Below are 17,132 nucleotides of genomic sequence, written 5' to 3'. Positions count from 1 at the left end.
ATGATTTACGACATATGAATGTGTTAAAAGACTAATAGATTAGGTCGTGTGCAATAATTAACATGAGCAAAAACAATTAACCATTAAAAGAACATTTAGGACATCATTGCAAAATCTTGAAGGAGAGACACAAAAAGTTTGGAGAGAATCAAAAAAAAAGAAGAAGCTTAGATGCTACTAGAGTCACGGCCAAAGATAAAGCGTCGAACCCAGTCAGAGACCACGAGCGACCTTGTGCGCCAGCTCACCAGTTTGCTAGCGTAGACAGAGTACCATAGCCACTGGCTGCTGTGACCAATGGAGACCCAATCCCCTGGCAGTTCAGCCGCTGTCTGTTCCCCTCCAAGCGGAGCAAACGATCCGAAATGTCTGTACCTAAACGGCTGGAACCTGTGCCTACCTTCTCCTCTAAACCTCAGTGGTCCCTCTGGCTTCTTCTCACACTTCTCCATTTTATTAAAGCACTTCGCAAGGTACTTCCCTTGTTGTGACGCAACCTGTTTAATTAATATCATCAAGAAATCAGAACCGAGAGGTTTAACTAACATCTAGTCCGTTTACTTGTTCTAGAAGAAAGCTTTTTACCTGTGCAGTTGCTGGAAGATTCTTCATCTGAGTATCAACCTCAGAGAGAGCTTGCTTAAACGTCTCGATGTTGACCTCCGTGTCATCACCATTAGCACTCTTCAGCAAGTTTGCAATGTTTCTGAGTTTCTTCTTCTTCAAGTAAAGCTCCACCTGAGGGTACCTCTGGCAGATGTCTTTCACCACACTTTTGAACTCTTTCTTGTTCAATGTTCCCGTCTCTCCCTTGTCTGCCTTACTGAAAATTGCAGCTATATCTTCCTGTTAACACAAGGCAACAATCAGATTAAAACTCTGAAAACTCACTCATCATTTGATACATGACTCATATAACGATTTTATATTTAAATAACTCGAGTAGATGCTAACAAATGGTTTATGTCAGTAGTCTAATATCAATTTTGGTCATTTAAATTTAGTAAACATTATTAAATTATATTAAAATAATAATCTACTATAATCTTTGAGAACTCTTCAATGAGGTTGCTCTGAAAAGGTGTTGAAACGTTACCATGACTCTACGTTGGTTGATGGTTGCAGTATCACCTAAAGCATAGACACTGTCACATCCCTCCACTCTAAGCCATTCATCAGTCGCCAAGACACGCCTCTGACCCTGTAAACATATAACTCAAACCTCAGTTAGATGGACAAGAAAGAGCAAATGATTTGAACAAAAAAAAAAAGTTAAATCTAACCTGACCAATCCGGTGCATAAACTCCTTGATGACAGGACGTATCCCAACCCCCGTCGACCACACAACCATACCATAAGGCTCAGACACAATCTTCCCAGTCGCTATCTCCTTTGTTGATATCTCATCGGCAGTCACTCCACAACCATGTTCTTAGTCTTCAGATCAATACCGTCTCTCTGGAACTTCTCCTCGGCAAACGCAGTGATCCTCTTGTCAAACATGTTGAGAATGTGGTCTCCAGCTTCGAGAAGAGTGATCCTCGTAAACTCTTGAACCTTGGGGTAAATCTTCGCCACGTCCTCGACCAAAAAGTCATGCAACTCAGCAGAGAACTCGACCCCGGTGGGCCCCCCACCGACCACTACGAAGTGGAGAATCTTTTTCCTCTCTTCTTCGGTTAGAGAAGGAAGAGAAGCTCTCTCGAAACAGTTGATGACAGATCGACGAATCTTGAGCGCGTCCTCGGCTTCTTTTAAAAAGTGAGCGTGCTCCTCGACTCCAGGGGTGTTGAACGTGTTGGGCTTAGCTCCAACGGCAACGACAAGAATATCGTAGTCCATGTCAAACTCCTTATCAACGTTAGAGCCGTCCTTGGATCTGCAGTGGATCTTCTTGCTGGAGGGATCGATCTCGACGCACTCCGCCTCGGTGTACTCGAACCCTTTCTTGCGCATGAGGCCGCGGATGGGCTCGACGATGCTGCGGGCTTCGACGGTGCCGTTGGTGACGCTCGGCAGGAGAGGGGTGAATAGGAAGAAGTTGCGCGGGGAGACGACTTTGACGTCGTAGTTAGGGTTGTTGAAGTGGCTCAAGAAGCTGTAGCCTCCCCAGCCGCTCCCGAGGACGACAACTTTCTTCTTCGGTACTTCTTGTCCATCCGAGGTTAATGCACGTCTCGGTGGACCCGAGTCTGAAAAAACTAGTAGACCTCCACCGCTGCAAGAAACCATTTACATGAAACGACAACGGTTAGAGAGCGAAACGACAAAGATTAAAAAAATCAAAACAATTTACAGAAACTCTAGTGAGACCACAGATCTAATGAACTATACGTTACTTAAAAAAGAACTGGATCTGAACTAACAATCTAACAAAGAAGTATTCATACATGTATACATTAATATTCATTACACAAGAAGAATGTAAAGAAAAAAAAGAAGAATGGAATGGTGAAGCAGATCTAGAGGAGAGACCTGCAGGTGCTGAGAAGGAGGAGCTTGGAAGCAGAAGGGTAAGCTTTGAAGAAGCTGTAAGCTCTATTGTAGAAGCTATGGGAACTCATGATGTTGTTTCCAGCAAAATTTACTCAGCCTCTCTCTGGTTCTCCAGAATGTATATATATATATATATATATATATATATATATATAAAGGTGAGAGAGCTTTACGAGAATATTGGAAGAGAGGAGGAGGCTGTGGTAATGTGAAAGCAAAGAATGGAAACTATAAAGGCTACACTTTTTAGGTTTAGAGAAGCTGGCTAGATACACACACCTAAGCAAAAGAAAGGAAAGACAGCTATTGAGGAAAAATTGGAGTAGCGCCCAAGTAAAAATATGGAATATTGCCATTTAATAATATTCGCATTTTTCTCCCAAGAAAAAAGGAAACGGGAGGCCCAATAAATAAACGGCTGACTGACTTTTTTTTTGGTTTGACTTACGGTTCAACCCTCGGGTAAAGTTTTTTTCAAAATAATTTATTACATTTTTTTAATTATATTCAATTTGTGTATGTTGACCGAAAATATTTTGCATTTTTAAAATAAAATAACAGTTGTGTCGCAAACAATGAGTATCGCAACAAATAAGAAGCATGGAAAGGATATGCATTTTCCAAGAGAAGAGCCATGTTTAAGTTAGTATTAAGAAGCATAGGCATGTGTATTGCATGTTGTGACCTTCACTAGTTGTTGTGACCCTGAATCAATAAACTCTACCCATATGGCCTGGCCTTGCAAATTTTCCCAAGCTACAGTAGCGGGTTGTGCATCAGGGTTTTCTTTCACCAACACCAAATGGTCCCAATCTCCTCAAGCATAGAAAAGTCCTGTTAATCTATCAAAACAAGTCAAGGTACCGACTCTAATACTCACAAAACTGGTTAAACCAGAAATTAAACAAAATTTTACTCCAAAATCTAGCTACAAGGACTGGGATCGAGAATATTTTCTCCATACAGTTGATATGATCTAAACAAAGAACATTGAAGAAGACTTAAAAACATATAAACATTTTTGGAAAGAAATAGTAGCAATGAAAGGACAGAAGATTCACACGCAAAAACGAGTCTCTGATCAATGGTTCAGCTCTAATATAATCGGTTCAGTTCAGATTAGGAATTTGATAAACGTAAATTAAATTAACTTATAATTATATTTCAGAGTTTAATTTCATGCATTAGAGTAGCTTTTATGTTAGTGATAATAGACAAGATCCAAGCATACATATTATGTTACATCCAAAAGAACATAAACCAAGTTGACAATTTTTCATATCAAAGAAACCAACCAGAAAGTATACAAACCGAAACCTCTTCTCAGTGTAATGAGATTTATTTCTTGGAGTATTCAGACGAATGAATCGGATCATACCTTTCCGGTGGTTGCTGCTGCGACGACTCTGACGGTTGTGGTGACGGTGGTGGATGCTCAGCTTCAACCTTTTCTTTTGTTTTCTGACTAACCTCTCCAGCCGCTTTAGCAACTCTGCTGAACGCTCCAGCGGCCCAGCTCACACCCGGTCAACACATAGCGGTTCTTCATCACGGCGGTTCCTGCGCTGCTAACCGTCTGTTCCGCAGAGGCAAATGCAGACTTGGTCCTCTCCGTGACCTGGAAGCTCTGGTCCACCTCTTTGATCCTGTCGTTCACCAGGCTCGTACCGGCTGTGAATTTTTGGCTTAGGCCGATTTTCTGGTCTATGGAAGCGACTCCTGCGGTTGCGGTTTGAAGTGAAACCGAGTTTTTCGTCGAAAGCTTTTGCTTTGGCCGACGGCGTCTTTCCGAGGATGAAACCCTTTGCTAACATGCTGCTCACAACGTCTTCTGCCTTCTGGACAACTGATTCTGCAGCGCCTCCGACACCACCGCTCTGTGTTTCCTGGAAAATGAAAACAAATTATCACCTCTAGAGATTGCTATGTAGACACTCTATGATACCAACTCACTCGATATATCTACCAATCACAGATATGAGATGCATATATTTTTGCAAAGTTGTTACAATTAATCAATGAAACATCGATGGGAATGGTTTCTTGTTTCTATTAAGTGGAAGGACAAAAAAAACAATATATATGATCAAGATGGAAGAAAGACATTACAGTATGATGAGCAGCAGGTGGAGTGTAGTTAGGAGCCATCTCGATGATGACTGATTGATCGGCAATACTTGCACCCTGGAGAAAAAAAAACATCACTTGTTGTTAAGTATGATGACTTCAATTACAAATGTTCCAGTTTTTTACTAGTAAATTATCTTCTCGAGATACAGAGTAACTCTTGAGTGTTTCGCACCATATAAAATGAAATCATGGATTGGTTACTACTTACTAGAATAGATGAAGGCTACATATATTAATAATATATTATGATACAGAGGAAGGTTTAATTAAAGGGAATAAAAAGTGAACCCACGGATAAGAGGACAGCGGTCTCAGCTCCTTGAGGATCTTTGAATGTGACATAAGCACTATGCTCGTTACTGCTTAGTGAAACATGAAAAGCAAACCAAAAGAAGCTCAGAGTCAATAATATAACACAAAAGATCATCACTATCACAAAAGAACGAAAAACAATAAAAGAAAAGAAAAAAAAAGAAAGGTATTGAGAATGACTAACAATTGGATGTCAATGGTTTCAACTTCACCAGAGAAAGAGAAGAACTCTTTGATATCATGCTCCGTTGCTCCTGAGGAGAGATTCCCAACTTTTACTGACCTTGTCTGTCATTAACAAAAAAAAACAGATTAAAAGGATAAGAAGTATTGTCAAAAAAAAAAGATAGATAGATTCATTAACAAAAGAAACGATTGAATCTGGTGTTAATGAAACATTTTTTTAATCTAGATTCTTCCAAAAGATTATTACCTATTACAACAAGTAAAACACAATGATCTGAAGGGATCAAACAACTGAAAAAGGAACTGTATCATATAATACAATCCACTGGAAATGAATCTATCATCTGTAATGGGATCACTCTATACCAAACCGGAGATGAAATTCTCATATATATATATATATATATATATATATATTATTGTACGATTTTCTGATTCGGATCAACAGCTATAGAGACGAATCAATTCATTTCCACGAATTAAGAACAAATCACTAATCAACCATTCCCTAATCTTCAGAAAACTTCCTAAAAAAGGATCATAGCAAAATCTGGAAGGCAGTATTATTCCACGCGTAAGATATTATAAGCAGAAAAGGAAATGAAGAACAAACCGCCATGAATATTGGTCTTCGTAGTTCCGGGGAAGAGAGATTGTGATTGTGATTGATTTCAAAACGCAGATTCTCACGAGAAACCGAACCGAAACGTACTTCGAGAAAGGAAGAAGTGTGTTTGGTTTTTATGACACCGCACGCACACCTTCGACGTGTGGGCGTTACGCCATCTATAATATTAAAAGAGAAACATTCTGAAAAAATCTACTTATGCAAAGTTGTTGGACCTATTGGACCTATTCATTTTTAGTCTAACCTTCTATATACAAACCAAAATGCATAACTTATATTTAACCTCCCACCGCATAATTTTCAACACCCAACGGTTTATATCAACCAAAAATTAAGTATAAACAATTGCTTTTATCAAACCTATTCGATTGATATTTCATACACACATTTTATCAAACGAGATCAAATGTTCCAATACAAAAGGGTCATGTGTCCATCATATCTGTCTCATCCTCCTCCATTAAAAGTATCAAGTTCTCTGCAGAGAAGCATCAATGTGATGTTTAATATTTTTTTTATCAAATGTTTATTCCACGCACATTTTATTCAATGAGATCAAATGATTTTCAGAGGGGGCATGAATAAAGCAATCTTATATTTCATCTCTTCCATTAGAGCATCAAGTTCTTAACAGAGATGCATCAGTGTCCAATTTAATGTATCAAAACAATTTTATACATTCATTTCTTTATTCATCTTATCCGATTCATATTAAAAATTTAGATATAAGAATTGAGATTGCGTTTTTCGTCACATTTTTTTGAATTACAAATACAAAACCAAACCCTATAACAGAAATAATAAACAAATATTTTTTACTTTAATATTGAGATTTTTTTTGGAATCTTAAATATCTGCACGTTTTTAGATTGTGTATTATACACGATTTTGAAAATAATTGATGTAGCTTTACATAATTATCGTAGATTTTATAGAAAACGTAATCTAAATATTCTTTTAAGATCTCTTATTAGTAACAACCAAAATATTTTAAAAACTTATACCCTAATTTTCGATGGCCTATACCATCTTACCCCTAATATTATAAATATACCTTCATTCTTTAAAATTTGAGAATTGTCTTATTTTAGTGGTATGGATTTCACATCTGATCGAGTTTTAAACTAATTTTGATTGTTTAGATTTTTATTAAACTATCCCGGATTTTTCAATTCTAAAAAATAAAATATTTATATATTGAAATAAACAGATGTTAAAATTATTCATTCAAATTTTAACTATCAGTTTATATTAATATCTTATATAATACCACTTTTTATAAAAAAATGAAATCAGATTTCTAATTTTTTATAGAATTGTTATTGAAGATAAATTTAAAAACTACAAAAATCTTATAAATCTATATTATTAAATTAGCCAAAACACTGTAAGTAATCTTAAGTCTCACCAAACATAATAAATGTAAATTTATAAAATGCATACAAGATATAATAAGAGATATAATAAGAGATAGTAGATTTAGGCATTCAGATTTTTGGGTCAGGTACCAATCGGTTTCTTTCGGTATGAATCTTTCAGATCCTAGACATTTAGATCTAAGTAGGTATTTGATTTTGTTTTTTTTTTGGGTTCGTGTTGGTTTCTTTTGAGTTTGGATGAATAATAAAATACGCGTAAACTACATGTAATTTTTGGGTACCAAATGGATCGGATCGATTCATATTTAGAACCCGAAAAATATTCAAAGTATCCAAAAAACTCCAAAAATAAACACAAAAATACCCAAAATAATCGAATACTCAAAATTGTCCGAAATTGACCTGAAATCTGATACGATGAACCAAAAAGTACCCAAAATTTCATCTAAATATCCAAAATATTTGTATTTTAAAAATAAATTACTTGGAGCTTGAAACTATAACCGAAAACCAAGACCCAAAACTTAAAAATAATAATTGTAATACAAAACATATCCGAAATACCCAAATATATCTAATATACACAAATGTTAATTCAGGTTATTTTGAGTATCCAGTTCGGTCTCGGGTTAGATCCAGACTTAAACAGAGACCCGCATATCCAAAAAATTTTAATAGGTATTTTGCTTTGGACTCGGATCCGAACCAATATCAATGCATCGTTAGTCTGTATATATCTTTTCAGTTAGATTTTAATTAAAAAAACAAAACCCGCGCTTTTAAGCGCGGGTCAAAATCTAGTTATTCCTTTTTTCTTAATCCTTTTTAGTGTTAAGTATCACTTACACGTTTTAAAAAAAAAATATTTTTATTTAATGTATGGTTAACTGATAAAAATAATCTATATATATAAATAGATTCTATAAATTACATTCGACGGTAAAATAATACTTATTTTGAAATAAAAAGTAGTAATATAATCAACAATTAGAAAATGAAGGGCATATATCACTACAAATTGCTTAAATAAAAAAATGATCTTTCATTAAAAAAGGTTTTGTCTTCTTTTTTTTAACAAAAAATGAGGTTTTGTCTAAAAAGGTCTTATGTTTATATGAAACCTTTTTAAATGCTGTTTTCCAAATTGTGGACACAGTTTTGGGCTTTTAGGCAATGTGAATCTGCTAGTTTGGTAAAACAAAACGGGCCTTATCTTCATCAAATTGGGCTTTATGTTAAACTACCACAAGTTGACTAAAGCTTGGTGTTATGGGGTCTGGTATAGTTAGAAACTGATCTGTCCTGTTTTTTTTTTTTTGAAACACTTTTTTTTTGAAACACAACTGATCTGTCCGGTTTCATTTCAGTTTTTAAACAAAAAGGGCGAGTCAACTACGACAGAACAGGAACCATCCCTTGCAATGACGTGTCGCGCAGCTCCGTATTAAATAATTTCCCTCCATCACCATATTCACGCGGACCACATGACATAAATCATTTTATTCACTTTTTTTCTCTAAATAAAACCAAACAATAAATTTCGACTTAATACCTAACTCTCGCCATCTTCGTCGTCTTTGTTCCCCCAAGAGAGAGAGAAAGAAGAGGAGGATGAGTTTCCAAGACCTCGAAGCTGGCTCTCGATTTCAGCAGCAGGAGCAGCAGAATCGTGGGAGGAGGCAGCAGCAGAGACCTCTCTCTCGTGGTGGTGATCCGTCTCAGGAGGTAGCCGCAGGGATATTCAGGATCAGCACGGCTCTCAATTCCTTCTTCCGCCTCGTTAATTCCATTGGAACTCCTAAGGACACTCTCGACTTGCGTGAGAATCTGTCAGTACCACTTCCCTCCCCCCTGTTTTTCTTTAAAATCTCGTTGTTAATTAATTAAGGTTTGTTACAGAAAAAAAATTAACTAAGGGTTTTTCGATTTTTGCTCCGAATTATAGAATAAAAATATGATTTTTATTTATTTTAAATATGAATTACCTTATAAGGGTTCTTTTCTTTTTTTGATGGCAGGAAAAAGACAAGGTTACAGATATCAGAATTGGTTAAAAACACTTCAGCTAAGCTTAAAGAAGCTAGCGAAGCCGATCTCCATGGAGGAGCAGCTACTGTAAGCAAATGCTTTCATTTTTTTCTGTGTGTGACTTTTTTTTATTTATCTATAGATGTTATCCTGATTCTTATGTTTGTGTTCTTTTCTCTCGCAGCCAATTAAGAAGATTGCTGATGCTAAACTGGCGAAAGATTTCCAATCAGTTCTCAAAGAGTTTCAGAAAGCTCAGAGACTTGCTGCTGAAAGAGAAACTACATATACTCCTGTCGTCACTATAGATATCCCTACCAGGTTGGTACACGTGTTGATTGTACCTTTGGACCATTACCACTTAGGTTTGACACCTGTTTAGCAACTGAAGCTTGTGGTAATTAATGAATCGAGGATTTAAAAAGTTCCTTTTTTTTTTTAACAAATAAGGAGCTTCTAGTGTGTTAACTTTTCTAGTGTTCAGAGAACTTTACACTTGGTTTTTTTTACTGAGATTTTGTGGAATTTGAATTGTACTTACACATGCTCTAGTGGCTAATTGATTGAATTGGTCGAAGGATTGACTCGGACTTCATTATTATGCCACTCCATGCAGTTATAATGCACAGGAACTGGATAGTGAATCTTTAAGGACCTCCCAGCAGCAAACTCTTCTTCTACAATCAAGGAGGTGAGGAGTATGTTTTGATTGTATGTTATAGGACATTGTTTTACTTGATCAATTTTTTTAAAGCATAAACACGTCCCAAATGTGAGTCAACCGTGCAGTTTTCTTTTGTTCATTTAGTAGAGATATCTAAACTGAGTCTAGTTTAGTTGGTGATATAAACTTTAAAAAGTCATTAATACTACCATCTTTTCTGTTTTAGCAATTAACTTATGTCTTGCAGTGACGTGCTTTATTAACTTCTTATTGTTCTCGTTCCAGGCAAGAAGTAGTGTTTCTAGATAACGAGATAACATTCAACGAGGCAATCATCGAGGAAAGAGAGCAAGGAATTAGAGAGATTCAAGAACAGATTGGTGAAGTGAATGAAATCTTCAAAGATCTAGCTGTTTTAGTGAACGATCAAGGAGTTATGATCGGTAAGTAACTCCCAACAACCATAAACCTTAAAGTATCCCTATGTCCTTTACTTCTTTAGGATCTAAGAAACACTGTAATGTCTATATGGCAGATGACATCAGCTCTAACATTGATAACTCACAAGCTGCTACTGCACAAGCCACTGCTCAACTCAGACAAGCATCTAAAACTCAGAGAGCAAACTCATCTTTGGTACACAACTAAGACATAGACTCTCTTCTCACATTTTTTCAATCCAATGATTCCTTATTTTAAGTAGCTAAAACTAAGTTCCCATATGGTTTTACTTTGTTGCAGACATGTCATCTTATTCTCATTTTTGGGATTGTTCTGCTCATTGTCATCATCGTTATCTTGGTCTGAGCACCAATGATGAAAACTATACAAATTACCCATTAAAGATATAAACTATTGTACAGATTCTTTATACTCCATTTGTCTTTCCCATGTAATCGAATTGAATCTTTGATTTCTAATCGTGTGAATGTTGTATGTGTGTTTTTTGTAAAACAGTTTTTTTTGTTTGAATAAATTTAAAATTCTTTCAAAAAAAAAAAAAATGTTGTATGTGTTAATCCATCTTAAAGACTGTTATAGCAATTTGCAAAAAAAAAAAAAAAGACTGTTATAGCAAAATGAATATGTTTATCATTTAGTCTGATAGATCCCCCGAAAATCTATATAATATACTTATTTGTAAATTATAATATGAAAAAGCTCTAATAAAGTAATAATCTACTCTTGTTAATCATTGGTCCATTTTTCCGAAAATACCATTAATCTGTTTTTTTATATTATTCAATAATTTTACTGACAAAACATTGATCATAATAGGAGTGAACGCTTTGTCTGAGAATTAGAAAATAGTAGTAGTTTTGGGGCATTTCCTTATACATAGTTTATTGCCATAATGTAGCAATTTTTCAACCAAGGATTTGTGAAGATTTCACAAATGTAGTATGTTATGGTTTATAAGCTTTGTGTTCTCTTTATTCTTTGGGTTCTGTACTGAAACTTCCTAGTTATCGTTTAGTGTGGATTTTGATTGTATGTCCTATGGTTTAAGCTCATGCTCATTAGATGGGTTTCTCACAAAAGTCCTTAAAAATCTTGATCACGATGCAGACTTGGTTTTACTCGTTCGCTTATTGTAACAAGTCAAGACTCAACGGCTATCCAATGCCTTTATATGCTGAAACTTCTGTCTTGGGAAATTACAAAATATAACTTATTGTTATATAACTTATTGTGCACCATATAAAATTAGAGATATATAATTGTTAGAAATGAACGAACTGAATCACTACATGTGCCTAAATCTTGGAGTGAGTACAGGTTCTAAAGCACTGATATTGACAACTAGCACCTCGTTTTCCCTATAATATAGGACCACTAATTTGGCATCAGGAGAGATTGTCGCACCCTACATAGTTAAAATCAGAAAACTAAGTCAAAATATGATTCATTACTAGATAAAATAGATCAAATATTCAATACATGTAATTAAGGTACGGTACATTCTCTATTTCATGTGTTACCACTCTTGGTAGGATTTTGACGGTATGTCTGCAAGATAATTGATTATAAATCAGTAGAAGAAGAAATGACCCAAAAAAGGATGATAAACTAATGAGCCTTATTGGTTAGAACTGTTAAAGGAGCTCGAAGATAACATACCTTGAAACGACATTGGACGCCTTAACATCCCAACCAAACACACAAAACACGCCTAGTTCAGTGGCAATGAGAAAGAAGTTTTCAGCTGAAGGCTGCAGAAAGATTATAGATCAGTTGTCAAACCCAAAACAAAAATAATAAGATAAAATAACATTTATATATATACTCGGGGAAATCTCCATGAAAACGACTCTTGCAAACATGGGAAAATCCACTAGATGCTGTATATGATTAAAATATTGAATGAAGTGAAAAAAGTACTCCCTAGAAATAACAAATACTGCAACGAAAACATATAATATAATACCTCTAAGGATCCACTACTGTTCATGACATATATCGATACTACAGTGCCTTTGCTGAAAAGTAAATGGAAAATCCACTACTGTTCATGACATATATCGATACTACAGTGCCTTTGCTGAAAAGTAAATGGAAAAAAAAATAGTTATGGAACTAATATGAATTAGTATTATTATTCATTGATATATTGTCTTTACTATTTTAAAGGGATTACCAGATGAGAAGATTCAAGTTCTTTCTACTTGTGAAATAGCCACAACATGAGTGAGTCACGGCTGTTGGTTGCCGAATTGTAGTTATATAATTATCATTAGCTGTTTGCACTCTTGGTGCAGCTGAAAAAAAAATAACATAAAGGTGTTAGAATCATAAAGCTGTTTGCAGTTTGCAGTCTTGACAGCCTTTAGGACACAAATTAAAAGAAGAAGTTATGCACAAAATTTGACATGTCCATTAAAATTATTGAAACAACTAACTACATTAAATTAAGTCACGTGTTTTTTTCTCACTATTTCAATCACCAAAATCTGTCTATCCTGCCCACTAAAAAGATACAAACTTCTTTGAGGTTTCTCATCAACTCTTTCATAAGCTTGTACATCAATTTGTAAATCCAAAATGAATTTCAACATAGACTTTGAAAGACAAAAGAGATACACCTTATTAAGATTTAAACAAATGTTGATAAAAGTGCAATAATAAACTAACCTTTCCCATGAACTTTATTTTGAAACAAGTTCATCATCCACATAGATCACACCATGTTTTCCAATGATAGGAAAGATGTTATGACTTGGCACCAAAGGTGTAGGGTTGATTATGATTAGGTCGAATCATGTATATGTCTGCTATTAAAATTACCATTCAATACAATAATATACAATAGTTCAGTGAAAACAAATCAGATAAAACAAGCTACATATGAAAAATATTTGATCATAAGAATATAAGAAATTAATCACTATCAAAGCAATGCATATCAATGTGAAAGAATTAGCTTACAATGTAAAGGGATGCAAGTTCGTATTGAAGGTTGTTAGAAACGTGGTGTCCAGAATTTTCCTACTCTTGAGAATTTGAAAAAAAAATCACATCATATAATATTTTGTTATGCACCATATAGTCACTGACATGCTTGGTTTCAAAAAACTCTGAACCGAGAACTAAGCTGCACTTGGTTCCTGTTATATTCTATTGTTTGCGCTTTGCAGTGTTGACATGTGCTATGCAACCTCGATCGACTCTGGCTCTTTAGAGCTTCATTCTTTGTTTTTCTTCTGATGCATGTTGGTTGTTTCTCTTTTTTTTATTACTGTGATAGTCATTTTGGACTACATTTACTTTGAATGAAATCACCAGTGTTAAAAGAAAAAGAGTAACGGAAACATGGTTGCAAGTTTGTAAATAGAAACGTTTACTGGTACGTACATCGTGTTATCTTTCTTGTCCCATAAATTGGTAGTCGGGATTGGAAATTTAATTAACCAATTAGGTTTAGTTAGAGCTCCATCTATTTCACTATGATGTTTATAATGAAATAGCGATGGTGACAACACCTTATTGAACAAGATACAAGTTTACCCGATATTTTGTTTCAATGAATGTTGAATTCATGTTACATCATCGTGTACAACACAACTTTAGCATCAATGAGACCTGGTTCAGAAGATTTTAACTTAAACCAACGGAACTAGTTTATGATTACGCAACAAATTGCACAAAACCGGACTCGGTTTGTAGCTATATATGGCCTATACGCTATAGCATAACATTACAACCAAATTAACAAGAGAACCCAAAAAATTCTGACGCAACAAAAATCCATTATTTTCGTAACACACAATAACGAAGCAGATGAACAATCAGAAAGCAAAAGTTTTGATTCTTAGGCGTCCTCTCGACGTTCTTTTGATTATCATGAGACTCACATGTTCATCTTGATTCATACCGATCGATTTACTAGATAACCGACGTTTATACCGCTTCAATACGGAAGCTAAATTCTCTTTCCCCTTTTGGGAAAGCCACGTCTCCTGCGGCTGTACCGGTCCCTACGAGAAATTGACATTTCAACGTCTTGTTCATACTACTCTCTAGGGTAATGACGTTCTGTTCATACCACTCTCTACGGCTCAACCACACCTAGTATCGTCCCAAACATTGCGTGTAATAACTCAAAAATAATACGCCAAATACATCTTAAACTTTCACACACACAAAAAGAAGTGCTCTCAGAGCTATGAGGTGAACAATTCATAATGATGATAATAATAAAAAGAAACATCCAAAAGCAACATGGCCGAAATTCAATCGTAGCAATTTAATGGGGACTAGTAAAACGTGAGACATAATAAAAGTGAAACATAATAAAAACACCCTTGTTAAAAACACCAATGACTCGTAGGAAGAGGCCCTGAGCTTCCTAGTTCAAACATCTCCTCGTCGGATGGATCCAGGAAAGGAAAATGGCCAGGAGAGAGAGACATTCCAAGACCTTCAAAACACTTTTGGGCAGTCTTCTCCAACAAAGGATCTTCGCAAAAGTAAGTACAACATATCTTATCAACGTGAGCCTTGAACTCAGCGAGAGACGAGCCTTCTTCTTTTAGAATCTTCTCTCCAGTTTGACAAATGTAGGAGCTCAGGGCATCGTTGATATGACCCACTAAATCCGCCTGGGAGAAGAGATCATACATGATACGAAGGGCCTCAAAGTGTCTTTCATCCATTAGCTTCTCAAAACCCTGCAACCAACCAACCACATATGCTTAGACAAACTTGGAAACAAAAACATGAACCACAAAGGAGGAGGAAAGGAACCTTTTCAAGAATGGCACAAGCATGAACCCCCAGGAGTTCCCTGTAGACAACTTCAAGCAGCTCATCCTGGAATATAAAGAAAAGGGAGAGGCTTCTGCATTTTTTCTTCTCCTCACCAACCCTTGGCTGCAAAAAGAAGAAGCTACTCAGGGGAAAATACATTCACACAAACAACCTATAATATGTAGATTAGAAAGACAAGAAATGGTACGTACATTGACATGTTTCAAATACATGATTAATAGTACCGAAGTAGAAACGGTCTAGGTTCTCTTCATGCAAGATGCTTGTGAGAGCTGGCTTTAGAAGTATCCAAGCCTTGTCCAAGAAAACTTTGGGGTCAGCTGACAGATATCAAAACATGAAGAAAGCCAATAAGCACACAAGGCACAAACACAGAAGAATGGAAGAAGAGAATAGAGTTTTGAATAGAAATTACTTTTATTCATGATGAAGTTGAATTTGAAAACCCGCACAGCAGGGGAGGTATTCGGAGGAGGATCGTCGCATCTCATGGGTGGTGGTGGATTCACCATAGTCGATTCCAGATTAACAACATGGATTGGAGGATATTCAGCGTCATGGTCTGTGTCCATCTCCTCCTCTTTCGTGATGATGAAATCCCCATCGCTGATTGAGCATCTGATGGGCGGTGGAGCCAAATCGGACTCCAGATCTTCAGATTCATGGTGCTTCTTCTTCTTCTTCTTCTTCGAAGACGACGGGGACAAATCGCCCTCGCTGATTGAGCGTTTCATTGGCCGTCTCTTGATTACCGATCGTGAAAGCCGAGCAACGCCAGATATCTAATTGAGTAACTAACTCTAGTTTTAGTTAGTGATATAAACTTTAAAAGTAATTAGTACCATCTTTTCTGTTTCACCAGTGACTTGCTTTATTAACTTCTTATTATTCTCGTTCCAGGCAAGAAGTAGTGTTTCTAGATAACATTCAACGAGGCAATCATCGAGGAAAGAGAGCAAGGAATTAGAGAGATTCAAGAACAGATTGGTGAAGTGAATGAAATCTTCAAAGATCTAGCTGTTTTAGTGAACGATCAAGGAGTTATGATCGGTAAGTTACTGCCAACGACCATAAACCTTAAATGTATCCCTGTGTCCTTTGCTTCTTTAGAATCTAAGAAACAATGTAATGTCTATATGGCAGATGACATCAGCTCTAACATTGATAACTCACAAGCTGCAACTGCACAAGCCACTGCTCAACTCAGAAAAGCATCTAAAACTCAGAGAGCAAACTCATCTTTGGTACACAACTAAGACATAGACTCTCTTCTCACATTTTTTTTTCAATTCAATGATTCCTTATTTTAAGTAGCTAAAACTAAGTTTCCATATGTTGTACTTTTGTTGCAGACATGTCTTCTTATTCTCATTTTTGCGATTGTTCTGCTCATTGTCATCATCGTTGTCTTGGTCTGAGCATCGAACTCCAAGAATCAAGCCAAAGACGAGTGGATGAAAACCATACAAATTACCCCAATAAAGATATAAACTATTGTACAGATTCTTTATACTCCATTTGTCTTTCCCATGTAATCGAAATGAATCTTGATTTCTAATTTTATGAATGTTGTATGTGTTAATCCATCTTAAAGACTGTTATATAGTCTGATAGATCCCCCCCAAAATCTATATAATATTACTTATTTGTAAATTATAATATGAAAAAAACTCTAATAAAGTAATAATCTACTCTTGTTAATCATTGGTCCATTTTTCCGAAAATACCATTAATCTGTTTTTTTTTATATTATTCAATAATTTTACTGACAAAACATTGATCATAATAGAAGTGAACGCTTTGTCTGAGAATTAGAAAATAGTAGTGGTTTTGGGGCATTTCGTTATACATAGTTTATTGCCATAATGTCGCAATTTTTCAACCAAGGATTTGTGAAGATTTCACAAATGTAGTATGTTATGGTTTATAAGCTTTGTGTTCACTTTATTCTTTGGGTTCTGTACTGAAACTTCCTAGTTATCGTTTAGTGTGGATTTTGATTGTATGTCCTATGGTTTAAGCTCATGCTCATTAGATGGG

The 17,132-nt window shown here is 35.7% G+C and overlaps 5 protein-coding genes across 5 annotated transcripts; 2 read left to right on the top strand and 3 right to left on the bottom strand.

Annotated features, from left to right (window-relative positions):
* Window positions 1-57: 57 nt before the first annotated feature.
* Window positions 58-2,697, bottom strand: LOC130500987 (external alternative NAD(P)H-ubiquinone oxidoreductase B4, mitochondrial-like). Its single transcript, XM_056995893.1, is given in 6 exon segments — window positions 58-497; window positions 586-846; window positions 1,097-1,201; window positions 1,284-1,420; window positions 1,423-2,219; window positions 2,477-2,697. Coding segments are annotated over 6 exon segments (1,719 nt in total). The 5' UTR covers window positions 2,566-2,697; the 3' UTR covers window positions 58-167.
* A 948-nt stretch (window positions 2,698-3,645) lies between these two features.
* LOC108844561 (binding partner of ACD11 1) lies at window positions 3,646-5,902 on the bottom strand. Its single transcript, XM_018617837.2, is given in 7 exon segments — window positions 3,646-4,021; window positions 4,023-4,229; window positions 4,231-4,383; window positions 4,607-4,681; window positions 4,920-4,986; window positions 5,124-5,227; window positions 5,739-5,902. Coding segments are annotated over 7 exon segments (798 nt in total). The 5' UTR covers window positions 5,745-5,902; the 3' UTR covers window positions 3,646-3,835.
* A 2,730-nt stretch (window positions 5,903-8,632) lies between these two features.
* LOC108843989 (syntaxin-21) lies at window positions 8,633-10,739 on the top strand. Its single transcript, XM_018617168.2, has 7 exons — window positions 8,633-8,961; window positions 9,151-9,247; window positions 9,345-9,481; window positions 9,777-9,851; window positions 10,110-10,267; window positions 10,360-10,460; window positions 10,566-10,739. The coding sequence occupies exons 1-7, from the start codon at window positions 8,744-8,746 to the stop codon at window positions 10,629-10,631; spliced, it is 852 nt and encodes a 283-aa protein (XP_018472670.1). The 5' UTR covers window positions 8,633-8,743; the 3' UTR covers window positions 10,632-10,739.
* A 3,730-nt stretch (window positions 10,740-14,469) lies between these two features.
* LOC108843990 (uncharacterized) lies at window positions 14,470-15,969 on the bottom strand. The gene is made up of 4 exons (XM_018617171.2): window positions 15,508-15,969; window positions 15,284-15,412; window positions 15,069-15,194; window positions 14,470-14,992 (listed from the first exon to the last, which is right to left on the bottom strand). Exons 1-3 carry the CDS (start codon window positions 15,824-15,826, stop codon window positions 15,181-15,183), a joined length of 462 nt encoding a protein of 153 aa, XP_018472673.2. The 5' UTR covers window positions 15,827-15,969; the 3' UTR covers window positions 14,470-14,992; window positions 15,069-15,180.
* A 46-nt stretch (window positions 15,970-16,015) lies between these two features.
* Window positions 16,016-16,686, top strand: LOC130500990 (syntaxin-21-like; the record flags this gene model as incomplete). Its single annotated transcript, XM_056995898.1, has 3 exons — window positions 16,016-16,142; window positions 16,236-16,336; window positions 16,445-16,686. Coding segments are annotated over 3 exons (294 nt in total), but the record flags the coding sequence as incomplete, so codon positions are not given.
* Between the last annotated feature and the right edge of the window lie 446 nt (window positions 16,687-17,132).

This window comes from Raphanus sativus, unplaced genomic scaffold, assembly GCF_000801105.2.
Source record: "Raphanus sativus cultivar WK10039 unplaced genomic scaffold, ASM80110v3 Scaffold0072, whole genome shotgun sequence".
NCBI lineage: Eukaryota > Viridiplantae > Streptophyta > Magnoliopsida > Brassicales > Brassicaceae > Raphanus > Raphanus sativus.
This window is presented reverse-complemented; position numbering and strand designations above follow the sequence as displayed.